This window comes from Sander vitreus, chromosome 8, assembly GCF_031162955.1.
Source record: "Sander vitreus isolate 19-12246 chromosome 8, sanVit1, whole genome shotgun sequence".
Classification (NCBI taxonomy): domain Eukaryota; kingdom Metazoa; phylum Chordata; class Actinopteri; order Perciformes; family Percidae; genus Sander; species Sander vitreus.
Genome location: NC_135862.1, coordinates 18,720,849 through 18,747,730, shown reverse-complemented (window position 1 = coordinate 18,747,730; position 26,882 = coordinate 18,720,849). Strand labels below are relative to the sequence as shown.

Sequence of the window (26,882 nt, the reverse complement as noted above, 5' to 3'; positions counted from 1 at the left end):
GCAAGACAGCAAGAAAAACTGCATTTTAACCATCTCACTTTGACTGATAGAAAGATTTATGGACCTACAGGCAATAAACAAGCTGTACATAGTCTTACTTATTTGTGTAATCCAAAAAAAAGCAGGTCCCTGTATTGGACTGAGATAATATGGAATCAGGAGCAGCATCATTAATCTTAATAATAAGGGGTTCTATATTTAAATTGCTCTCTAATCATAAGATCCCTAACTCATTCACAGACTAACAAATAAAGCTGGACTGGGTCTGATTCTTTTAATGTGCCATTTTTCTTATGTCATTAAAAGAATATAAATAGTGATGCCACACCAGATAAAACATCATAAACTACAAATAGGTCACTAAACTCTCTATAGAAGACCACGTGCCAGTCCCTATGGGGACATTATTATTATAATATTTTTACATCGGGGTAGAGGGGGCTGAGAAGCAGCAGTAGGCAGCATGGTTTCAGACTTTTGTTGAAAAGGCCACGCCTCTGGTTTGCTGCAGCTCGGTGTGCAGTGTGACAGCGGCTTGTCTGAATTTATTTCAGTCGGGGACGAGAGAGAAATTGGGAGGAAGGAATAAGGCGGATATCGGTGCCCGCTCTCTTATGCAGTTTTGAAGAAGACGCCCCCTCCCTGCACCTGTTCTGCTTCGTCTTGTTGCCGTCTCGTCGCAGGAGTTGAGCCTCTTGCGAGTGAGCGGACGTCGCTTCTCATTGTTAGATAGACGTTGTTTTCAGTATGACTTCGGCGTACAACCTGGATTTCCACCCTCTGGCCGAAAGCCGGTTAATGGCTTCGAGCGACACCGTGTAAGTAATCCAACTAACTATCTGCGTTGCATTTCCGTCTCTCTGTGTTAGCAGCGCAAACATTTGTGAGTGTTTTTTAGATAGAAACAACACAGCTCAGGGCGAGTTGGAGTTAGCTACCGTTAGCTTAACTGGGATGCTAACGTTGCTAATCATACGAGCAGTGGCACTACCTTTACCTGGAGTTAAAGTAGTTTGTCTAAGTTGTATAATAAGGGAAGTATCCTCAACAGGAGTCGGTAAAGTAAATTCAACACGAGGCCTAACTACCACTGAGCACACATGGTTTGGGCTAACGCCATATTACTCGAAGTGACTGGAACAAAACGCAGTTTGCTAGCAACGGAATCGGATACTAGGCGCCCTACAATAGTCAAGTGACATGTGCTTCCGGAGATCACTCGTTTCGGTATCAGTCTAGGAAAACGGCATCGATTAGCTTTTAATAACAACCTGGCTTGTCTGTGTTACTTTACTTGAATACACACGGCACCGCCGTCTTGTTTAGTTAGTTGCAAATGGACGTGTTTAACTTACGTTGACGTATGCTCGATCGAAACGGTAACTGGTATGTGTTAAAGGGAAGTGAGTTGAGTTACCGTGTTAAGTTGACGTAAAGTTCGCTAATAATGTGTTGCCGACCTAGTATGTTTGTTTTTAGTTTCATTGGCTAAAGCTCAACAGTAGAATAAGCTTGTTTGTAGGCAGCACACGGGCTATTAGCTCGGCTTGCCTGGCGCACTCCCAGTTCATCTCTGCTAGCTATCCTCGTTAGCTGCACCTCATAGGCTGTGGTGCTTCCGTCCATGTTGAATGTAGAGTGCTTACTTAACGGCAGATAACACGTGCTTTGCTACATTATTGAGCCATTAATGGACATCTTGTGACAGGGTACGTACTCAAAAGTATGAATGCTCATTTCCACCGATGTGATCAAAAACATGATCATGTAAGACAGTCAATCGAATGAGTTAGCTAGTATTTATATATAAATAAAATAAAAAAAACTTGGTATATAAAGTTTCTCATTATCTTGAGATACTAAGTCATTATTTTGAGTTTCTTACTATCTTGAAATACTGAGTCCATTATTTTGAGAGATGAAGTCATCGTTTTGTGAGTTTCTTATTGTTTTGAGATACTAAGTCATCATTTTGAGAAACTAACTGTCCTTTACATAACGCCAGCTAACCATGCTTGACAAAGAACATTTCCAAACTACAGCCTGCTTTTACAAGACAGTTTGTTTAAAAGTTAAAAGGTTACTCTTTCAGGAGTGCCATCTTATATTTGACAGTAAAATAGGCCTGGTCCTTTTTTATTTTAACGATCTTACACTTAAGGAAATGTCGCGATCAAACAGTTATTTTTGTAACAGTATTTCTCCAAACAAATTTTTAAAGTGTGTCTTTATCAGTGTGGATGACGTGAATGGCAGCAAGGTCAGTTCTTGATGTGTGTTTCCCGTCCTTTACCCTTTATTTTGTTCTACTGTGTGGCAGAAAAATAAATCAAATACCAAACATTACCTAGTTCCAACTTAACAAATGTAAGGATTTGCTGCTTGGGGAAGGTAATGGGTGCCTGTATATAATGAATGTTTTTTTTTTTTTTGTGTGTGTATATTTCACACTTTTTCACAGGATATTCTGAGAAGAATTTCTCATCTGTTGGACTTGAGATGGTGAGGTAGTGATTAGATTTTCTTCCAGCTGTATTTGATTGATTTATCCACCTGATTGTTGAGAGTTAGTGACTTAAGTGTGATCATTTGGCAGCCAACACATCCATAGTGCTGTATCAGTAAGATAAGCGTCACAGTGATCCCCTTTGTTGTGGTTGGGAGCTGTTGATCTGTGCAAAGTGTAGAATCTTGGCACATGGTCTGAGGGCTGCCCGGGCCAGCTGTTCTGCTCAACTTGAGGGTGGCGGAGGTGGGGTTGCCATGCAGCCAGATGTTGAAGGCTAAAGGCCCCGACACATGGGCGACGAAGGCTGACTGCCTCACATTGCCTTTGTCTTGACCAAAAATTAGCACTGGAACACACAGCAGATACTACAGCCGATTAGTTGGTTTGATTCACTTTTTAAGACAAAAGTAAAACATTCTTTGATTCCAGCTTCTTAAATGTGAATAATTTCTAGTTTCTTCTCTCCTCTGTGACAGTAAACTGAATATCTTTGAGTCTTTGAGGATGTCATCTTGGGCTTTTGGGAAACGCTGATCCACATTTTTCACCATTTTCTGACATTTTATAGACCAAACAACTAATTGATTAATCGAGAAAATATTCAACAGATTAATCGACTATGAAAATAATCGTTGGTTGCAGCCCTAGTACAGACGGTGCAGAGAGAGGTAGGTCTATTACGGTCTTCATATTCAATTTCACTGTAATGTTAAAGGATAATCGTTTAATGCTAGTTTATTTTGTAATGTGTAGGTATGTAGAGATCTTTTGAACGACAGGTTTATGTTGAAATAAATATACATACACAAGTAGTTATGTATCTTGATATACATAGGCCAACGTTTGCCATCTTATGGACATAATGTGCAAAAATAGATATTTCAATCGCTTGAACCTGTGTTTTAGCCAGTTTTGACAGCTCTGTGTATTTGATCAGATGAGATAAAAATGAGAAGAGCCTTCTGTGTGCCCTCTCACAGTCTGTTAGCTTTCCTCGCTACCATTCTCAAGCAAAACAGCCAATCAAATGGATTGGCTGTTCAGCACATCAGACTTGTTTTTCCGGGGAAAAAAGGCAGAGGTGGTGACAGTGCGGGACATACCGCACAAACTAGGGCGACGGTCGCTCACCATCGGCCTAACTTGGTCGACAGTCGCCTTGGTGGGTCATTGCCTTAAGAGTAGGAAGGCTCTGATCTGGCCTGTCACCTGTTTCTCTGCTCCTGTTGCTACCTTGGTGCTGCAATAATTACACGACTGGCTGTCCTCGAGCTACATGCACAGCCTTGGAATGCTCATAAATACGTCCCCTATGTGGTGCAGTGTGATCGAAGGTTGAACAAATTCCTCTGCAAGCTTAGCAAACAGATATTGTGGGTAAGGGTTACATAAGACCAGATGCACCCATCATGTCCATGCATTTGTCAGTACTGTGCGGCGGTTTAGTTATTAACAAAGTCTACACTCATGTTAAATCAGCGAAATAAGCTATGGCATGTCTGAGCTTATGATTCTAAAATTAGATATCAGTTAGTATAATATTTTCAAGATTATTCACTGTTCAGGTCATCATGCTTGTGACCTACAAGTCAGTGTCTGCAGTACACATGAAGTTGAATAGAAAAGTGCTTCCTGTGTGGACAAGTCAAGAGTAGCACTAATGGATTGAAGAGATGTGACAAAAAGAGAACCTCTCTTTTTAGATTAGCTTTGTGGAGCAAAAAGCTTCCTGTCAGAAATCAGTAATTATTTTTTCTCGATTACATTGTTTTTGTGATCGTTGGAAGCCAAAATCAAAATTTGATTAATTGCACAGACCTAATTGGGTTTTGTATTGAAGATGTTCTGTTGCCTATTACTGGTTAGGGTAATGGATGACTGATAGGGCTGTCACGATTCTCCAAATACACAGTACGATTTGACTTTCGATTTTAAGGTCACTATTTGATTTCATTTTTGATAAAAACATTATTTTCAGCAGTGACGGAAATGCCACAATAAGAGCCACTAGATGGCAGAAGGGTACTTTACAACAGTTTGAGTTTCTCAAAATTAACAAGTTTAATTGAATGCACCATTAGTTTGACGAGGTGCACATGAACAAAGTCCCGTCTGAGCCCACACGCCCTACCTTTGTTTTTTTACATAACTCACTCACGGAGAATGTGAAACGTTGCCACACCAGTGACTTAAGGGAAACGGGAGGGTTTTCCATTTCTGTTGTTTCTCCGTTATCTCTGACTCTGGCAGTTACTGTGTCTTTAGCTGCATGCTACCAGTCAGTAAGCTATGCTGTGTCTCTTGTTTTTTTCTTTGGACATTTGCAAGTAGGCAGGGGGGTGGAGAGAAAAGAAAACGGTGGGAATTGCCAATCCTACTTTTGATTTCAATAGTCAAAATTGAAAGCTCATTTCGATAGATTTTCGATTTGAAATCGTGACACCGCTAATGATTAAGTCAGGGCAGTAAGCACACTGTCAAAGTAATCAAGTGTAATTGCTGCTTTTAGTAAGGCTGTTGCCTGCTCCGGTGAGCTCCACCTGAAGATTTTAATTCAATATTTAGTTGGATGTGTGACTGCTCGTTCACACGAGCTTTGCTTTAGTAACGTAATTCGTAACCGCCAGTGATGCTTAATGTGATTATGGAGTTAATGGGGCGGGCCTTGTCGTCAGATGCTGGCCGTCTGTTAACATGCAGGCCATTCAGAGGCTGACTGAACACGTCTGTCTTCATCAGGGGAAATGCAACAATGAAATCAGGCCATATTGAGCTGAATTGGAGTTAATGCCAGGAGGAAAATATCTTACTAACGTCTCATCAGAACCACAATGTGCTGATTAGGGTCGACCACTTGGTATGGAAATCAAATAACACAGGCCTCATATTTCTGCTTTCTGGCCTCAAGCGACATCCATCCATGGTTTTCATTTGTTCTTTCAAACCTGGGCCACGAGTCTTGAGTGATTCTTCCTCATGGATCCTACAGCAAATGTTATGTAAATCCTGCTGCTGTTTTCTGTGACTGTTTTTTAAGTTACAACTCCAAGCCTGTCATGAGGATATTTTTATGCCAAACGTGTTAAACCTTATTCAACCTGTCAAAGGATGTTCTGCCTCCTTTTGTAGTAGTAGAGAAAATAGATGGAACTAGAAGAAAGAACCTTCATGTACTGCTTGACAGCTGTCAAAGATATTACTATGGCATTAGAGGCTTCTGTGTCTCGTTGAATCAGCTTATGAGGCCACTAGTTTCCTGAAAGAAGAAGCAACTCCTTTTTTTAAGGGTATTACTTGCAAACAGCTGTTTCAGTCAACTGAATTTCCTCTTTTCTCAGAAGCATTACGTGTGTCCATGTGATCTTTAACTTTTTTTTTTTTATCCCCAATAAGCATGACAGCCGCTGGTTGCCAAAACAGCCCAAGGCAAAGACGTTTTATTATATTACTCAAAACAGGAAGAGACTCAGCATTATGTATAACGTTGCCCTAACAAGACTTGTTAGCTCAATATTTTTAATTAAAGCAACATTGTGATAGGTTAATTGAGTAGCAAATAGCATTCATGAATGGCTAGTAATTATTAAAATACAATTATAGCAAGCAAGGGTTTTTAATCTAAGGGACTACAAATATTGCTTTCCATCAGCAGTACAAAACAAAATCATGTGACGTGTTGCTGCTGTGACCCCTGATGGTTTAGGGTTGAGTAATGTCCAAACACCCAATGCTGAGCTTTGAAAATCTTGTACATTACTAGGCAAATTGGCTGGCTTTCTATTATGGGCATAGCAAAGGTGTCGCTGGCATACTTGCGCGGTCAGAGCTCACCAACAGGACAGACACATGCTCCAGATAAATCACCTGTTTTTATGGGTGGTGCAGCAGTAAGCATGCAACTGTCATGGCTTTGGCTTTGAATGACTCGTCAGCTGCTGCAGGGTGTCTCTGCCACATCGCAGGGCTGTTTGTGGAAGCTCAGCAAAAGACTTCATCGCTCCTGTCTCGGAGCACTCTGTCGGGTGGTGTAGGGAGCAGAACTGGGCAGTGTTGACATAATTATAATATTTTTGAGTTAGTACCCTTATCAATGATGTGCCAACATTTCTTGTTTGTGCCTTTTTTAATAAAATATTTAATCTGAAGCAGGGGTGAATGATAAGATCAGTGAGGAGGAAAAGTTGCTAATGTGGATACGATGGCGGTCTTTTATGGGCAGACGTGTCACTAGAAACTGAATTTGAATTAGTTATATTTGAATTGGCTATCTTGAATAATTTAATTGAAAATCTGAATGGAATAATTTGAAATTGAATGTATCAGTTTGGAACTAAATTAAAATGTTAAACTGAATGTACTATTAATGAAATTGATTTCAGTTGCTCTAAAACTGTATTTGGTCCTCACTGAAAATTTGACACTCACTGCAATACTTCCACAGCGGTGCACGGCTGCTATATGTATATAGCTGAAACGCTGCCCCTAGTGCCTTAAGCCATACAGATAGCATTGGTTACATTTTGTCAGGTTTTGAGATACAATGTCCATCTTGAGATCTCAGGTGTCACCCCAATACAAGAGAGGTGAATGGATTTTCAATTGTGCTTAAATCTTTGAAAAAATACATTTAAAACAGCATTGGTCCTGGTTACTCTGACATCACTGAGCCCATTGTCCACCGTTTTAATTGAAAACTAATTTCTACTGAAGTATTCACTCTGCTGTATTGACATGACATTATGCAGCTTAACACTCTAGTTCCACTGATACTACTTAATGTCAGCAGGTGTCACTTAAAACTGACATGCTACTGGCAGATACTAATCCGTGCAGCTGTTACCTTCTGGTAGCTTAGCTAGCATGTCTAGCCATAGTTAATTACTAGCCCTTTTAAAGGAATGTTTCGATATTTGGGGAATGATTATTTGGTTTCTTGGTTAGGCTAGCTGTTTCCCCCTATTTCCAGTCTTTGTGCTAAGTTAACTGGCCACTTGCTTCATATTTTACCTACAGATATGAGAGTGGTGTAAATCTTCTCTTCTAACACTCTGCATGAAAGAGGCATATTTCCCATAATGTATAACTATTCATTAACGACCGCAACGTGAAATGCTCTTCCATAATGTTTGGCATTTTTTCACCTTCCTGTGCTTGCTCTTCTTTACCGTTTCAACTCAAGCGGTCAATACATCTCTTAGTATCTTAGTGTGATCACACTCTTAGTGTGATCACGGTCTGTGCACTTTGAGGAAGACAATTTGAATTTTATATATATATATATATATATATATATATATATATATATATATATATATATATATATATATATATATATATATATATATATATATATATATATATATATATATATAATTACTGCAGTTACATTTCTCTTTAACAGTCCCTTAAGCTGAAAAGACAATGTGCAGCTGCAGGGAGCTTGTGTGTTCAATGAATGTTTAGGAGACACTGTCAAAGAGCCTTCATGTTTTTGAATGCTGTGACACAAATACAGTTTTTCAAGTGAGGTTTAGTCAGTGAGATTTCATCAAAGGGCCCTCAGCAAAATGGCGGCCGCATGCCACTGGCTAAACTGGATAAATGGTGTCACCCACCAGTGCTGTGGCCTTAGCAGACGTAGCCTTCGATGTGTTCCAAAGCATCTCTCTGACTTGGCCCATTGTGCTGTAGAGGAACGGTGAATAGTGTTCTCCAGCATGGGCGAACAATATGTGATTGTTCCCCTGCTGTGGTGAAGAAGCTGTAGGTTACTCTCTGTACCATCGCCAAAGCGCCTGAGAAGGAGATGTACCGCAAAATCCCTGTCTGCAAACAGCGATTTTTGTAGGTTTAGAGCTCTGCAGTGCCGTTTTCCTTTTAGCTGTTGGAGCTGGTGGGAGGGGGGCACTCACCTCTTTTTGGTGGAGAGAGGCTTTTTTTTTATTTTTTATTTTTTTTACGGTTTATATTTCATCATTGAAATGTATTGACAACCTCCAGGGAGGAAGAAAAACATTCAAACTGAGGTGTGGAGTTGGATTTCAGAAGAACAAGAACTGAAGTTTGATTTGTTAGCATGTCATTTAGGTCCCTCAAGGAGTTTGGTGTTTCTGCGGAACGACTGGGCTCAATTTGTAAGAGATGGATGGCTCGTGTCCAAAGGTCTGTGTGAGAGATTGTTTTTAGTGTATTTTTTTTTGTCAGTCCCTCCTTTTACAATTTTAAGAATTTTGTGTGTGTGTCATCCTTTGTACCATAGTCTACACATATTGTGTTGTAGTCCTCTGTGGCACTAGATTGTGTATTGGGAATGATGCTTTATGTTTAGCATGATTTCTCTGCCTTGACATCCCTGGATGGCTGTAGCCCCTGCCTCATTCCTGGTTTCCAGGACCTCTGCACCTGTCAGGGAATATTTGTGTGCGAGTGAGTGAGACAAAGGTGCTGTAGTCGTAGGTACACTGGTGGGTATTGATTCTCTGTCCCTAAGGCTTGCCTCAAAGGAAAATGGCTTGATTTAGTATTTCACTCATCTCCATCATTGCTCTACTAACCCCCTAACACCCAGATTGTTACTCAATACGTTGTTGACTCAGAGTTATTGCACTGTCCATTATTGTAAACAATATATTGTTTCAGCATCTACTTCATTTAAATGCTCTATAAACTATTTGACTCCTTGGTAGTACATTTGAAATGTATAGAAATGAATCGAAGCACATTCAAATTAGTTATGAAAATCCATAGAAACAAACTCTATCCTATTTAATGAATCACAATTTCGCCTCATTTCAGTATGTTTGGGTTATTGGTTTCATATAAACAGTCTGCCTGCACAGTGATGATGACTAATGACAATCCTTCTCCGAGCAGGCCGATTAGCAAACAAGCCAACAAGAGTCTCATAACTTTCAAATAATTGATTATCGGCATTTTTTTTTTTTTTTTTAGGATTTAGATTAAGGAAAATGCAAACCTTGATTGATTAAAGTTGTCGTTCGCTCACCTGAAATGACTTAAATGTGGGTTGGAAATTAATATTTTTGTCCACCTGCCACGGTGACTCAATAGATTACCAATGTTTTTTTGGCTGGCAAGTGAAGCAAATCTAGCAGCCACTTGCATAATTTACCAGCATTTGGCTGATGGCTGGTGCTAATTTTCAACCAACAACTCTTACCATCCACTGCCCAAAGAATCACAATTGGTTTAAGATGGCTAGGAAACTGCCTTCTAAAACAATGATTTATTGTTTTGATTTGGCTGTTTTAGGAGACAAATGCATCGTAAATCTTTCTGACAATAATTTAGAATGTTACTAAGTATTTGACAGTGTGTGGCAGCAACAATACAGTTTGTTAAAATGGATTTGTGATTGACAAAATATTTTGGACCCTAGTATACTAATAACAGATTTCTTTTGTTTCTCTTAGCAACGGCAACGGCAGCAAGATGAACGGGTCGCTTGAGCAATTGGACCAGCCGGACCTAGACTCCATCAAGATGTTTGTGGGACAGATCCCGCGATCCTGGTCAGAAACAGAACTTAAAGAGCTTTTTGAGCCCTTCGGACCTGTGCATCAGATCAACATCCTACGTGATCGCACCCAGAATCCCCCTCAGAGCAAAGGTACGGTCAGAGCACTACATTATTTTATAAAATTTAATTTCATTTGAATTAATCAATTGGATTAACAGAAATTGCACTGTTTACAATTGATAATCTGTTATTTTGTTCAGTTTCTTGGATCTTTCCATTTCATATTATAGGAAGAGAAGATTTTACGTTATTTGTCATGGAATGTTGATGATCTTTATATTTTTAGAGTAAATTATCTGTTTCATTTAAAATATACGTTGTTTATTTTATTTGTTAGAAGCGTAATAAATTGGCAGATCTAAATACTGGTTTGTTACCTTCAAAAAAACGTAGACCTGTATATGGCCACCATTGTCTTCTACCTGTATTTGCCTTGCTTTAAGTGGTCAAGCACTATACACAAAACCCTGTTATTGCCACGTCATCCACCATTACATTTCAGCACAATCCCCTTAGGCAGCGCACAGCATTGCTTGTCTGCACACGCCATGCAGCTGGGTTTGTGCTTACAGATGAGATGATTCAGTAGTCTTTTGTTTAAGGGTTAAAAACTAACCCACTTTTTTTCATAACCCTGCATTATAGGAATATTCTTTTCAATTTACTTTTGCTGTGCTGGCTTAAAAGCAGCATTATATGAAGGAAGTGTTTCACAACTGCAATTTTTCATTAAGACATCTATTGATGCTCTTACCTTTTCAGAAATGGTGCTTGAGTTGAGCGATTCAGTTTAGGTTCCAATTAGAAGAGATGGTAAAGTGGATACCTGCTGTATGCAAAGTGCCATTGGAAGTGCTCAGTCTCCTGTAACTAACTGCAGGTGACTAAAGTAAGCGACGGTTTCCCTGCTGTAACTATCCTGGGTTTACAACATTACCCAAATTTCAATTCCCTTGATGGCTGGATGACGCACTATGGGTAAATGCACTAATCCACTCTGGGGTTTTAATGTGGTGGGACCCTGTTTGATGCTGAACTCGGCGTCTAAATGGAGCGAAATGTTTTGGGCTACCAGTGGTTTCACGTTCCTGACGCACCAAGTCGTCCGGAGCCGTTTGGCCGTCATTAAAGGACTCTGGCCAACCGTCGGCCATACTACTTGAGCCGTTTCCAGAATCATTGGCATTATTTAACCCTTATAAGCCTCTGTTCCGCTGATTGAGTCTGTATAATCGTAGTGGCGGCCGTCTGAGAGCGAGTGTTGCTTGACTGGCTGTTCAGCCAAGTGAATCAGTGATTTTACCCATTTAGCGCAGTCGGTCCTTATTTTTTGCATCCACCCTTTCTTCTTTTACAAGTGAAAGACATGCTGACAACAACGTTGCTACTTGGAGACATCTTGCCTTTCTGGCGCTTATACGCCCTCTCTGTCTTTTTTCCAGCATTCAAACGTCAGTCTACAACAGCAAATTATAACATGACAACTGTGTTGTCTGTGTAAATAAATCGGATGTCTTTTTAAGTGATTAGCAGTATAATTTTCTAAATCTTCATGGAATGTGCAAAAAGGAACCTCTGGATTTAGATCCCAGGGTTCCTCACTTAACTGTAATTATTTGGCCAAAAATAGCATTTAGTATGTCAAGGCCCTTTGGCAACACACCCTGTGACCAGGACAGTGTTTGATTCACATGATCTTTTTTACAAAGAAACAGACATCTAATGTGACCAAATAATCCTAAGTGTGTTCAAAGGTATAATAGAAAGTGTGTGTGTGTGTGATACAGCCAACACTGTGCAGTTCATTGGGAGGCTGAAGACTTCAAACCCCCCTTTTTGTTTTAGCAGAGCCCTCCCCAGTTCTATGTGGAGTGTCAGCTGTGATGGCCTATTGACATGTTAATGCGATGTTAATGTATTCTAATAGATAATCGGGCCTGATCACAGAGTTCTTTGGCTCACTCAGCCTGTGTGAAGTGAATATGTTGCAGCAGCACCCCCACGCCCATCAATTTCACTGCTGTCCTCCTTTCCCAGTAGTCCTACTCCTACTGGGAGAAGTAGGGGCAGATAATACACCCTTCACCCCCTTCTTATGTCTTAATCTAGCTTTTGTTTGATTTGTTTGTGGAAATTGCTGTAATCCCACTTCCATTTTGGTTGTTTACTGTGCCACAGATCTTCAGAGGAGCCATCAGATTTGCGTGTTTGTAGGTCACGTCTACCGCAGGCCATGAAAAAATCATCTGATAACTATCACACCTCTCTGGATGGTTTATTTAGCTCTGGTAAATTGGAGGCAGGGCTAAGCGGCAAAGAAAGGGAAAGCTCAGCTGGTTGTGAGAGAGAAGAGAGCCGCTCAATGCATATTGGAGTTCAACAGCCCTCCCTGCGGCCTGGGAGCTCCAGTAACAGCATAATACACACTATGTAGGTCAGAGACGCTGCAGTGCTCCACTTCCCCAACCCAGTGAAACTGACAGGCTGGAACGCCACTGGCGGTCTGCTGGGACGGAAGGATGAGAGGCTTTTTTTTTTTTTCTTCTCCCTAGCTCTTATTTTCTTCATCCCCCTCCCCCACCTCCTCTCTCCTCCCATGATTCCTCATCCGTGCTTTCACTTCTGCTCTCTCGTCGCTTTGTGCTGTTTTCATGCTTCCTGTGTATATATAAATTCTTATGTAATGCGACGCCACTCTCTGATGTGTTGGCACTGTGCCCTGGCATGCCTGGGCTGTGTTGACCTGCGGACTGTGCATCAGTTCCTCCTGACAGTGACCTGTGGTCACTATGGCCATGTTGCGCAGCAGCCTTCACCTATCTCATTACTCCATTGTCCTCGCTGCAAGCTCCTACATGAGCTGTGTGCACCATCTAACTGTTGGCGCTAAGAATATCCTGTCACATGTTTCTAACGTGATATGCGGAGAACATACACTCATCCGTTTAGCTTCTTTCCTGCTCTGCAGCAGTTGTGGCATTACATTTACGGTCTGTATGCGCTTCTTTTAATGCTGTTTTTGTCTCCTCCCCCCCGCCCATTGTTTGTCCCTGTTTCTCTCTCTCTGCAGGATGCTGTTTTGTAACTTTTTATACAAGAAAAGCTGCACTGGAGGCCCAGAATGCATTGCACAACATAAAGACTTTAAGTGGGGTGAGTAAGCACAGTATGGGCTGCTTTTAGCTGCTGAGCCCCTCAGCATCTCTGGTGCAGGCTGTGAGCTGTATGCTGGCTGATAATGAGCTCTCGGCTCACTGAACTCCTGTCTGACCTGAAAAATATCTTGGTTCCCACTATGCATTAACATCACACGGAGGACTGCCCTGATTCTTAACACACTGAATTGATAAGCCAGCTGACCCTACACACATACATACACATGCAGGTATCGGGTAAAGTGTGCTTGACCAGGCAGCAGGTTATTCATTGAAGCACAGGACCCGATCGCCACAAAGTGGAACAAATTATCAATGCTTGTCTTCATGAATCATTGATGCACATCTACATTTTTATTTTCCAAAGTTGGCGGTATAAAAGGAGGGGAGTTGAAGTATTTTTAACAGTGAAGCCTGATGAGAGGGAGTATGGTCTCTTAATTCCTTATCTAATTTATCTAGAGATAAAGCCCGGTCAAATGGAATAAGTGCAGTCACTTGTTAAGGCCCAGACACACCGACCAGACGGCCGACCCTCGGCAGAAAAGGCAGTTGGACTGATCAGCCACCAAGTTGGTCAAAAAACGTGCCTCGCAACACACCAAAGCATCAAGACGTAATACATCTCCATAACATCAGGCGGCGCTAATCTGTATTGTCGCTCAAAAATGAAAACCGGCAGCTGATTGGACGAACGCATCACCTGGGTCTGGTTTCTCCGGAAATTCAAAGACAGACTGTCATTGCGGCTTGTCCAGAATACAATCTCATATTTTATTAAAATAGTTCACCGAAACGAGATTTTGAGAGACTCTAGTCACGCTCATTCCATTCCCCGTTTCCGGGTTAGCACTCTACCAATCAGGTGGGTCATTTGAGTCCGACTGCCGGCAGTGCCCGCCCCGCCGATTACACATGTCAGATTGGCCAAAATGAAGGCCGATGGCCGAAACACACCGAACAGGCTCAAGTCACTGACCTCGCCAGACTGTCCGACGGCCGATTATTGGCTCGGTGTGTAGTAGGCTTTAAACCCCCTCAGATCTGCCCTGTCTATACACTGTTCTAAAATACTCCCTTCCAATCAATTAAATCGATAACAAACAACTCCAGCCGTCAATTAAATCAATAGCACAGTCTATTGAAAATGGACCCACTGTCAGTGAGGTTACAGGTAAATATTGAAACCGGGTTGATAAATGAGTGTAGCAGGCTGACTATACTGGCCTAGCTCTCTTTACTGGAGGACTATCAATCAGCCAGACATTTCAAATAGTGTGGTCTAACAGCTCAGCTCCTGAATCCCAGTACCCGATCATACAGTTACTGGCATTGACTGCAGGTGACTGAGTTTGGTTGGCGTAACAGTGGAAAAGCTTGATTCTGTTCCTGTTTTCTCTTTTTTCTGTGTCTTGCTCTCCTTGGTCAGTGACGTTAGCCAATATCCATACTGAGCAGGCCATCTGTCTGCTTGTTTCATTTAGTGCTTATCAAAAACAAACCCACCACTTTTCATAAGTACAACCTGCTGAAGCATCTCATGGCTAGATTTATTTATTCTTTTTCATGTCACGTGGCAGGTAAAATGTGCTAAAAGTATATTCACTTGAAGTTCTGTGAGTCGCCTTGGACAAATGTGTTTATTAAATTAAATTTAAATGACACATCCTAAAGCACTTTCTCGCATAATGAACACAGCTTCAGAAAAAGCGCCATGTTCAGAGATGTTAGGCTGTCTCAAATGAGATTTTACACAGCTCAGATTGGCCACACTTTGTTCTAATTGTATGTGCTATAATATTTAATCAAAAACAAAGACTTACTGTACATTTGAAAGCCATACAGAACTGGCTTGCTTGTCAACTATATCTGTAAAATTGTTCTAAAGAAGATGAGGGATGTTGACAGGAAGAATCAATAAGTTCCATCACAAGTCTGCACTACAGCGAGAAGTGAAATTTGATACTGGAGAATTCGATCCCTGTCATCAACTCATAGACACTTCCTCCTGAATCTGGCAGTGGTAAGGAATGATGGTGTTTTGAGTGAGAGAACAAAACGGGCAGAGAGGAATGCTTGAAGATGGATATATGTGTGAAGACATGAGACTCTTGTGATGAGAGATAACAAGACCAATCACCTGCATAGTTTATAATGGTGGCAGGTGTGGTGTTAACCATTTCTTTACCTTTTTTTTTTTTTCTTTTTTCCCCCAGATGCATCATCCCATTCAGATGAAACCCGCTGACAGTGAGAAAACAAGTGGTAAGTGAAATAGGAAGCCAAGATTTAGCCAAGATGAATGTAGTATACGATTTTAAAAAGACTAGGGCTGGATTATGACTGTTTAATGCCAGATAAAGGCCGGAGAGGAACTTAGTTCAGGGAATGTGCAGCAATACACAATTTCTATATAGTGTCGGGGGTTAGGAGGATTAAGGGCTTTAAAAAGCACCAAGGGGAGAAGAGTGGAGCAGGTACAGAGGATCTGGAGGAGAGCACCAATGGATGATAGTTATCCGTTTTGAGAAGTAGACACTGAGGAAAACAAAGCTGCAAGTTGCAGAGATTTGTACAAGAGGCTGGCACCTTGAATGTGGCAGCATGACAAGGAGAGAGCTTGAAAAAGAAGTGCAAAATTTAACGCCTAATGTAACTGCTTTCATAGCTCCATAATTGTTTTGTCTGAATAGCTTTCCTCTTTTTATCCTTCTGCAGCGGTAGAAGACCGAAAACTCTTCATCGGAATGGTTTCAAAGAAATACGGCGAGAACGAGATCAGAATGATGTTCGCGTCTTTCGGACAGATGGAAGAGTGCCGAATTCTCCGGGGACCAGATGGTCAGAGCAGAGGTAGGTGTGCTTTCAGCGTAGGCACAGTGTTCTTCGCGTCACAGCCGCCACCTTCAGTGTAGCGGAGCACATATTCTCATCAAGTATCTATACAGGCCCCTCCCTACTTATTCATTTCAACCCCCCCGCCCCCAAAATCAAGTGCTATTCACCTCCAGTGGCACCCATTCCATCCCCATAGTCTATCCTCCCGTCACTGTTAAACTCCATGTCTTGCAGCGAAGGGCCACTGCACTCGCTGTCCGGCACAATGGCCCGTCGCCTTGGCAACCGCTGGCTGCTGGTGTTCGTGGGCTCAGCTGGCAGGCGGCTCAGCTCCTCCTTTACCGCCTCCTTCATCACACTCTACAAAGGCTGGAATTAGCTTGTTGCCTCTCGTGTTGGTGTATACGATAAAACCTCACAGCAGAGACAGTTGGCCATGAATTTATTTTTTTAAGTACATTTATACAATGTAACCTCAATTTGAAATGGAACCTAAACACCCTTTGATGTTTGCATTTTTCACATTTTTAGCAAATCAAAGCCTTTCGGTGTGTATTTGTGTGCGTTTTATGTTTGTAATCACGTGGACTGTTTCACCATGACACCACATAGTCAAGCCTCTTTGGGTGGCAATTTAATCCGTCAATCACTGTGCTCATGTGACATGTGTTACTGTTCTCCTTGTTGTGTTCTTTCTTCGTGTGCTAACCAGTGAGGGTGGTTCTGTGTGCTTGGGAGTTGCCATTCTCTGTACTGTAATGTGTTTTTTGGGGTTCATAACGAGTTGTCCAAACCTTTTGTCTTGTTTTGTTTCTTCTTGTCCCTCCCTCCCTCCCTTTCCCCCTCTCCTATTGTTCCCCCCCTACAGGCTGTGCGTTTGTCACATTTGCTACCAGGGCAATGGCACAGAATGCAATCAAAACCATGCATCACTCTCAGACTATGGAGGTACTGTACCCCTTAGCACCTATTTCTCATTTCCCCCCTTCCCCCCCCTCATACATTCTGCTGCCACCTTGTGTTGGAAAGATGAAGAAACTGTCCAAACAGATGGCGTCCATTCATCACAGAGCATGAGTCATTTCCAAAACCACTCTTGCTTATTACAAAATTACATTGTCATCTGCAAAATAATTTAATAAAACTTGAAACATTGCCTCTTGCATAGCTGCTGTATCCGGAGCTAACTGGACACAATGAGAATTGCTGTCTTCTCTAATTTTGGCCTGAACTAAATGCATTTCATTAATTGATTCTGATAATATTCTAGAGCCTAGCCATCACAGTCTGCCATAATCAATCTATATTTTGGACCACAGGAAAAAGAGCTCACACCATCTATAGTTAACAAGAATTAACCCAGGCTGGAGTAGCTACTCTGTTAGATTTCTTTAAAAACTGGGTCCATGTCATCATGTAGCCAATGGTATCTTTGTGGAAGTGGAGCAGCAGTAATTTGACAGCTAGCAGGTCAGAGGCTCCCCAGTGAAGCAGCAGACCAAGTCTAATTAGGAGCCCAACCAAACATAACACTCCTTCTACCAGATTAAACGCAGGCCTCAGTGGTGCTGCCACCTATTGCCCCGCATATCGTAACCTCCCCAATTCTCAGCTGCCATGGGAGGTGCTGCTGGTGTAGAAGCCATTTTCCCTGTCCAGCCTGGTCCCTGTCTGGCTCTCAACTCTCAAAATACGTTTGCATCGCATGCCTCGTGTTCATGCGTCTGTCTGAACAACATGGGACTGTCTGTTTGTGAGATTGTGTGTATTGTTATGCATTCTTCTTGTTACTGTCTGCTGACATATCTTTGTTTTGAATGTCTGTTTTCTAAGTTTTGTCTCCATTTGTTGTCTGCTTGTCTGTGGACTCAATTCAGCTCCTTGAGTGATTCACTGTCTGCAGCATTGTCCTGTGCCCCTTTTTGGAATGTGGCCTGGCTCAGCTATGCATGGCAGATGTGTTAGCTTTGATATGAATGCAACATGCATAGAAAACCCTTTTTTGAAAAATTCCGTGCAATCACTGTGTCCTTGCATTGATGAATAAACTGGATTCTTCTGTGTGCTTCTGAAGCGGTCTAACATCTCTGACCTCTTCACTGCTTCAGGGCTGTTCCTCACCTTTGGTGGTGAAGTTTGCCGACACACAGAGAGATAAGGAGCAGCGGCGCCTGCAGCAGCAGCTAGTGCAGCAGATTCAGCAGCTCAACAGCGCCTCCACCTGGGGAAACCTGGCCGGCCTGGGTACCCTCACACCGCAGTACCTGGCAGTAAGTGTTGCTCAAACACACACCACTGCAGAGCTATACAGTTACTCATGTATTCATGTTTCAGTTTCAAAATGTATTAATAATTTAGCCATAGAAGGCAATACATGGAATCAGATAGCAGAGAGGTGTTTTTGTGGTGGTGTGGTTGTCATTAGGGGTGGAAACGGATCACAACACTCACAGATCGGAACACGGTTTTGAGTCACGGATCGGATACATTTTCGGATCGGCACAAAAAAGGGGGGAAAATATGTTTTTAAAATGCTTTCTATTTATAACAATGTCGCTAGTGGTAACTTTCAGTTTGTGTTGATTCTAGTGGCCACTTTGGACAAAGGCGGTAGTGTGTTTACCACACCTGCTGTCGTAAAGATCTTTTCTTTACGGAGCTGTATTACTAAGCTTTACCGGGACCGGGAGGTCCTATAGTTGCGATGAATGTTAGTCATCAAGTTTTTTTCTGTGATGGCCCTGCCCCAGGATCAGCCATAACTACAACAGTTGACTTCTAAAATTAAAATACAATTACGCCTATATAAAGAAATCTCCTGCTACCTTTTACGTGGCTGCACAGGCTTTTCTGGTGTTACAAAGAAATCTGTGACCCGTCAGAATGTGTGCTCTGTAGCGCCGTCTAGCTGCCGTAAATCATTTTGTGACTCTGCAGGAAAAATCGTACCCGGGCAAACGATACTTAACCCTAATGGCAGATGTTTGCCTCATGTTTGCTTTTAATGCTACAGCGTCCTTTTATTTCCCTTAAATCAAATTGTATGTGATATTTGGATAGATGGAAAGAGCAGCTCAGTCAGTTCAATCTGTTTTTGCCTGTCACTACTTAATGTGCATGCAAAAGCCTCTATCTCTAATTTTCTGGCCAGAAACCGCTCAGCTGCTCATGTTATGTCCATGTTTAAGTCACATGCTCATTGGCTCCAAGTCAGAGTAAGCACATGCAGGTCACATGCCATGTGTCCTTCAGCCAGAACACAAACTGAGTGAAACAAGATATTTCTACTCTGAGCCAAAGAGAATTAGTTCAATGTGTAAACCTTTGATTTATTTACATTCTCAACCATCACACTGTTTATGTACTAGCCCCATAATAAGCTAATCTTTTTGATAACTTTTTAATATTTAACATTTTTTGCTTATGAGGGAGTCTATATTGTAAACAAAATGGCCGCTGCATTTCCATCCAGTCACTGTTTAACAAACAGGTAAACAAAACAGGATCACCTAACAATATAATTCAATACAAAATATGCCTGGGAAAAATCCTGCCTTTTTTTTCAGTTTTCTTGAGACTGCGTGGTCTGTTCAAACATGAACCTTAACACCTCACAATATAACAACAAGGGTGTAACGGACCACGGTCTGTACGGATCAACACTTACGATTCGGAATGCATGTAAACCGCGGATTAATTGCAAAGTTTAACCATAATTGTGTGTAGGGATGTAACGATACACTCAACTCACGATTCGATGCGGTTCACGATTTTAAGTACACAATACGATTTTCTCACAATTTATTTTTATTTATTGTTTTCAGAATGAAATGACTGAAAAATATTCCTTTTTATTTATATAAACTCTGCAAAAGAGCAGATGTGTCCTATTATCAAAAGTGCAACTATTAGTATTTTGTCTTAAATAACAAGAAAATAAATAAAATATTAAAAATTAAATTAAGGCTTGTTTATTGCTATGGCCATATGGTTAAATTTAAATGATTTAAAATGTAATACCAATAACTTATAACAACTTTTTTCACCAGTCGTTTGCTGTTAAGCAACAAAAAGAAGAAACCCTAGATGGCTGAAAGGGTATTTTATAATAACATTGAACGCAACATAAGCTTACGGAGCTTGGAGTGCTGAAGTGCAAATGTTGTTGTTGTTCTGGGGTTTGTGGCCATTACCAAACAGCTCCAGGTGCATTACCACCTCTTCCTGGACTGGAGCAGACAGACCCTGATTTGCATTATCCAATCTTTGTGTCACATTCACTGTATAATGGCAACACTTGAAATGTCTCTTGTTCTGAAATTCATCAAAACAAGCAAGTGATTATACTGTTGATGAATTAATACCTTATAGTGTGCCCCCCCATTTGATTCTTGAATTCAGTCTTTGTTTCTTTGTCCTCAACAGTTGCTCCAACAGGCCACATCTACCAGTAACCAAGGCAGTTTCAATAATATGCAGAGGCTAGGAGGTGAGTTCACCCTCTCAGATGTCAAGACCACTGTTCTTAAGTCATCCTCAATAAATGAACAAGCCAACACTACTCATGTCAACAACCTTGCGACTGTCTGATGCGCACATGTTTTTAACTACTGTAAAATACATTACGCTTTCAGATCAGTGGCACATTCATAATCAGTGCTGTTATTCTAGGCCTGTGCAGGCTTCTTAAAGACAAACATGCAGCACATAACCATAAATTGATGAAATTAAACAAGACTAGGTCAAAACCTAGTATATGGCTGCACCATGTATGGTTAATGTGCTTAATTGTGGCCAAATTATTACAGGGATAATCACCGGTAGTGTCTATAATGGGAATATAGATATTACATGGTCATCTGTTGTGGTCCCAGTTTTGTTTTACTGAAGTATCTTATTCCATGACAAGGTAAAGAAATGTTTAAGACAAATAATTGAAGACTGCTTTTCACTGCCAAAGTGTTATTGTGTAATTGATGTTAGTTTGTTAAACAGACCAGACCTAGGTTGCACCCCATGACAATTGAACCACAGCCTCAAATGTTGGTCTTGAGGAACTGCAGCATTTATTCATGCACAAACTGAAACCTACACTGAACATTTACTACCACCTGACAACTTTACGGTGTATTTCTTCTCTGCTGTCTCTGTATTGCGGAAGTTAAGCAGCTGATTGATGGGTTAAAAGCCTATGTCGCGCCAGTACATTTTGAAAGAGTAATGGCCAATCGGGAAACGCCAACACTGACATCATCACGCTCACTCCGACCAATGGTGGAACTTCATCATAGAAGGAAAGAATTTCGAGGTTATGAGCCTGGCCGAAAAGGCACACACCATAATAGGCCAGTTTTGTATGTTGAAATATTATTTCAAGTCAAATACTAAAACCAGTACTGCATTTTCCCATTGGTATTAAGTACTCTAATACAACCTTGAAACGAGTGTGAAAACTAAAATAAACACATTTGGATTGTATTTGGTACAGTAATGCCAAAGTGACCAAATGCAATAGCTTGATTATGATTTTAAAAAACAAAACAATGAGAGATGATGAAAGAACTCTATGGATGGGTTAGATGGTAACCTGACCAACAAGAGTGAATGGAAAACAGCAAGAAGTATTACAAGAAAGCCACGTTGTGTCCAGGCAGTGTAAAATAGAGGAGGCTGTGAGAAAAAGTTTTTAATTGACAGTCCCAAAATCACATCCCGTCTTAAACCGTAAAGATATATTCTCTGTTTGAATTCTAGAGAAGTTTGTTCCCTCCTAAGACTTTCTTAGAAAGGTGCGTGTCTGCGAGAACTTTAGAGTAGCTTTGGAAGTCACCTCTGTTTCTTCGTTCTCGCAGCAGGCATGAACCCCCTTCAGCTGCAGAATTTGGCCACATTAGCTGCTGCTGCAGCTGCAGCCCAGAGCTCTGGCAGCCCGAACTCCACCAGCACCATGTCTGCAAACAGTGCAGCCCTGGGAGCCCTGGCCAGTCCAGGTAATAACTAAAACTAAAACCAACATGAGCCGTAGTATGTGCATGTACTGTGTATACAGTAATCAGCACCCAGTGTGAGTCGAACCCTGTTCATGGTTATTTTTAGTTTAGAGTACTTGTTTATGGATGTTTTGCTTGCTGAGTTTTTGACCTTGTTTGCTAAATTTACTGTTATCTTAGTTTCTCTTCAGACATAACCATTAAATCTTAAGTGTAAATAAAAATCCCTCACCCACTGAGATGAACATACATGTTCACAGTTAGCCTTCATGCTACTGTGATCGTATCAACCAACTGCTCTGCAAACCTCCCTCCGCTATTTGCCTAACGGCCCCCAGCCATTCCTCAATTATTTTATGGGAGTTAATCAGCCTTATATAAAATTTTATGAGCGCCCCAATTTCCCTTTAATCTGTGTAAATATACATTGGCTCCATCTGTCTTGAGTTTTGCATATTGCTGCTGCGGTAACGACCTCTCCGCTTTAAGAGACAGATTTTTAACTGCCCTCTCACTGCAGTGTCATCCTCTCATAATCGTAACAATTTGTGGCAAAGATGCCAGACGTACAGTATAGAGTGATATGAGGTGTGTTGAACATGTGCTAGTCATTCCTGTGGTAATTTTTTATTACATATACAGTGTATATATAATTATTTATTTTTTTGTGTCTTGTAACAGTCGGTTCAACAGCAGCGTCCAGTGCAGGTGCTGCCATGAACACCTTGGCATCTCTGGGCACACTGCAGGGTCTCACTGGCACCTCTATGGGCCTCAACCTCAACGCTCTTACCAACAGTATCAGTGGTAAGAATGTCCGTTTTTAACAGTTGCACACTAATGTCAATGCTGCATTAAGAAATGGTTACCACTAGGGAGCAGCAACACTTAAAAACCTTACTGTTTTCGGTTTGCTGGACTGAAAAGCAAATATTGCTCTGTTCTTGCTGCTGCATGTTAAAGATAGACCCGTTTTATTTGGTACACCTGTAAAACTTAATGCAAATCAATAGAACATATTGTCATAAATTCTACCTTTTACGATGATGATGATCAGTTTTGAGAGGTATTTATTCAACTATGATTTATTATTGAGGATGTAATTTGCAGTGGTATTTCACTGGACTTCATGATATTGAGATGTTCTGCCCATTAGTAACGCATTTTAATATAATGCAGTCCAGAACAACACCACTAACTATGACCTCAGTAATAAACACATGAATGGAATTAACACTTAGGTAGAATATGTGGCAGAGCTGCTGTTCTGGACTGCATTAGCTTGTATAGGTGTACCTAATGAAGTGGCCAGGGAGTGTAACATGAGAAGCAAAAGGCTGTTTGTTTTTCTGCCCCCTGGTGGCCAAAAACATGGAATTCCTCAGTTTTCTGTAAGCTGCCAAATCTGTTATGAGTGTACAACCCATTCGTTTGTTTCCGTTTTCCAGGTATGGGGGCCATGAATGGAGGCCTGGGAGCCTCCATGGCCAACGGGTCAGCAGCCAGCTCCATGGACGCTCTGACCCAGGCCTACTCAGGGATGCAGCAGTACACCGCCTCCGCCCTGCCCTCCCTCTATGGCCAGTCTCTCCTGCAGCAAAGCATTGCTGGCGGCCAGAAAGAAGGTGAGCATTATCACTTTTGTTAAATAACATTAACTTGAGGATTAACTAATTGTATCTGTGGGTGCATCTTAATACGTTTCTAACTTGAGTCTTGTCCGTTTTTCTTATCAAATGGAGTAGGGCCAGAGGGCGCCAACCTTTTTATCTACCACCTGCCCCAGGAGTTTGGGGACCAGGATCTTCTGCAGATGTTTATGCCTTTTGGAAATGTGGTTTCTGCCAAAGTCTTCATTGACAAGCAGACCAATCTGAGCAAGTGCTTTGGTAAGTATGTTGGCACCACTGGGCCCTGAAGCCCTCTTTATTGTATAATTGATGTACGTGCTACGCTTGGTGGTGGATATTACGACGACTTATTGGGATTTTATTCACCATATCCCCCAGAGTTGGATAAGTCCATACATACCCTTCTCATCTCCGTGCGTGTTGTATGTGAATAAGCTAAAGTCCCAATAAGTCGGCGTGTTCCTTTTTTAAGTTATGACTTCAGTACGGTTCAATTATGGGAAGTGAGGCTCTCCCGTGTGTAGAAAAGTACCGCGGCAGCTGCTGCTGACACAGTGATGCACATGCTTGTCCATGGGTAGTGAAGCTACAGTAGTCAGTGTTTTATGTTCGCTGCAAAGACAAACTAAATCACCTGATTAATGCAATGTAATCACGACATCTCCCGGCCAGTTTTCACCGCAGAAAGCTGCTACCAGCCATGCTAAAGCTAACATTGTTAGCCTAAAGAAACAAGGCATCTGTCCCAATTAACGTTATGGTTCGGAGCTGCGATGCTGGAAACGTAAAACTAATCTACAACAGCAGTCTGTTTTTGATATAACGTAATTTACACTGATTTAAGTGTTCTTGGATACAGTTTGTTGCAAGAGTGTGACATGCAGGCTCTGCATGCACAGCATACCACCAATCATGATCAATTTTAATCAATTTATCAAACAACCAAAGCTGGCCCCGCTAGTCGACCACAACCTGATATTTAGAGGAAGCAACATGCATTATTAATATCATTCACTTTAGCCTGGATTAATAGTATTATATGAATACAATGGTGTCATGTCAGTCAACCAGTGTATTTCTTCCTAATTTCCCTCTCCAAAATCACTTCAGAAGAGTAGTCACAGCGCTTACTTGCTTTGGTTTTTGTAAAGCATTACAAAGACTGGTTCATATAAGAACATTTCCATTTTTATTTTCTTTGTAGATGCACTCCCTACAAAATCACCCCAGTAGTTGAGAATGACTTAGTATTTCTAAATAGGGCTATTTATGTCCTCTTGTAAAAATATATATCGCAGGGGAAAAATATATCGCAATGTAAGTTTTTTTCCAATATCATGCAGGCCTAGTTATCATGAAATACTGTGTTTTAAGAGTTAGTTTACTCATATTTAGAGCACTAAATACTCTAAATAGTACCAGGCACCATTGTGTTTAAATGTGAAGGGGGTGTGTTGTAGTTCAAACAGGGTGTTTAATGTATGTAACATGTGCCCTCCACCTTTTTGTTACCAGGGTTTGTCAGCTATGACAATCCTGTGTCTGCGCAAGCTGCCATCCAGGCCATGAATGGTTTCCAGATCGGAATGAAGAGGCTGAAGGTTCAGCTGAAGCGCTCCAAGAACGACAGCAAACCCTACTGATCCTAGCCCTGGGGCCTTCCCCCCCCCCCTCCCCAGCTCTAATGCTAGCACTGCTAGGGTAAGTTCACCCTCCAGCCATGGTCACCACAGCAGAGACTCAATGGGGCAGGGGGGAAGGAACCCACCACAGGAGGGAGACTCACTCTACTCCTAATTTAAAAAAACAAAACAAAAAAAAAAAATGGTTACAATGATCTTTCCACATTTTACTGTATTTCATTCCTGCGGTTTTATCATGTAATTTGAGTCGGATTAAATATTTTAATGTATATGATTATTTATGACTATCACTGGAGTCAGTGTTCGCTGGAGGTATTTTGTGTCACTGTAATTAGTTGAGACCATCAGGTGTGTTTCCATGCCATTTCATTGCCTTCAGGTCAAGCTAGACAGGTTGACTAAGGATCAGTTATTGTGTTGAAGGGCTGAAGCCAGGCCACGTAGACCCAGAGCTTCAACCTGTCTTTGGCTTTTTACATTTAGTCTGTCTCATTTGTTTGTCATTCTTAATGTGAAAATCTTTTGCACTCTAAATTCTTAGATCATTGCTTCCCTCCTCCTTCTTTCCCTCTTCTGTCTCCCACTCTTTTTCTCTCATATCTAAGCCATGTTAAGCTAGGCTACCTCTCTTTTCTCTATTAATAACCTCTTCCAGTCATTCCATCCATCCTCCAAGTCTCCCGCAAGAGAGACTGGCTCTAGATGGATCTCTTTGGGTGCCAAGTATACAGCATGTTGGAGTCTCTGCCATATGTCCTGGTGGTGTCACTTCCTTAATTCTGTGTATTGTTTTTGTGTGTCAGGGGAGGAGGGGGGGGGGGTGTTTACTGCACTGTCCTTAATGTATGTGGTGATTGGCATTGTTTTTGTTGGTTTTTGTGCCTCATGGCTAAACGATTCTTGTGCTGTGCCCCTAACTTTCTCTTCTCTCCTCTTTGTCCCCCCCCCTCTCTTTCTCTCTCTCTCTCTCTCTCTCTCTCTCTCTCTCTCTCTCTCTCTCTCTCTCTCTCTCTCTCTCTCTCTCTCTCTCTCTCTCTCTCTCTCTCTCTCTCTCTCTCCCCCTTTTGTGTTTTTGTTCCTTTTTTAGAACAAATCTCCATGCCTGTTTGCTCATCATTAGCCTAGCATGTCTTCATGATGTTGAAAGCCAAGCCAAACTCCTGGCCTCATCATCCCACCATTGTCTGTGATGTCTCTCTAAGCTCGCCTGACCAATACCTGGCCACCCACTGACCCTTGACCTTAGCTCAACCTGATTTTTCTGCATGTATATTCATTTTGTTTTGTTTTTTTCTGTATTGAAATGTGACAAGTGGGAGAGAGGTCAAGCAAATCAATGTGAAAAATTGCCTGCGTGCATTCATTTAAGAGAACTTTTTTCGAATGTTTTTCCTTTTTTTGCGACTGTTTTAAAAACCAACCTGTGGGATTTCGTATTTTTAATTTAGCTTTGTTTTTTTGTGTTTCTTTTTACCTCTCTCAGTAAAATTCACTTGAAAGTTGAATACAGGGATTGGCACACAGCTGTGCTATTTGGTGCCATTAGCAATATGTTGGCTTCTTTTAAAAGAAGAAA

General features: G+C 41.4%; 1 protein-coding gene across 8 annotated transcripts; it reads left to right on the top strand.

Annotated features, from left to right (window-relative positions):
- Positions 1-502: 502 nt before the first annotated feature.
- LOC144522331 (CUGBP Elav-like family member 2) lies at positions 503-26,882 on the top strand. Of its 8 annotated transcripts, none has more exons than XM_078257325.1 (14): positions 503-818; positions 9,943-10,139; positions 13,120-13,202; positions 15,421-15,469; positions 15,923-16,057; positions 16,911-16,990; positions 18,151-18,312; positions 20,468-20,531; positions 21,898-22,032; positions 22,714-22,839; positions 23,481-23,657; positions 23,775-23,921; positions 25,179-25,364; positions 26,394-26,882. In XM_078257325.1, exons 1-13 carry the CDS (start codon positions 748-750, stop codon positions 25,304-25,306), a joined length of 1,554 nt encoding a protein of 517 aa, XP_078113451.1. In that variant the 5' UTR covers positions 503-747; the 3' UTR covers positions 25,307-25,364; positions 26,394-26,882. The 8 variants fall into 8 exon arrangements, with proteins under 8 accessions (XP_078113451.1, XP_078113454.1, XP_078113450.1 ...); XM_078257328.1 differs by having other exon boundaries at positions 504-818; positions 23,778-23,921; XM_078257324.1 differs by having other exon boundaries at positions 504-818; positions 21,895-22,032; positions 23,778-23,921.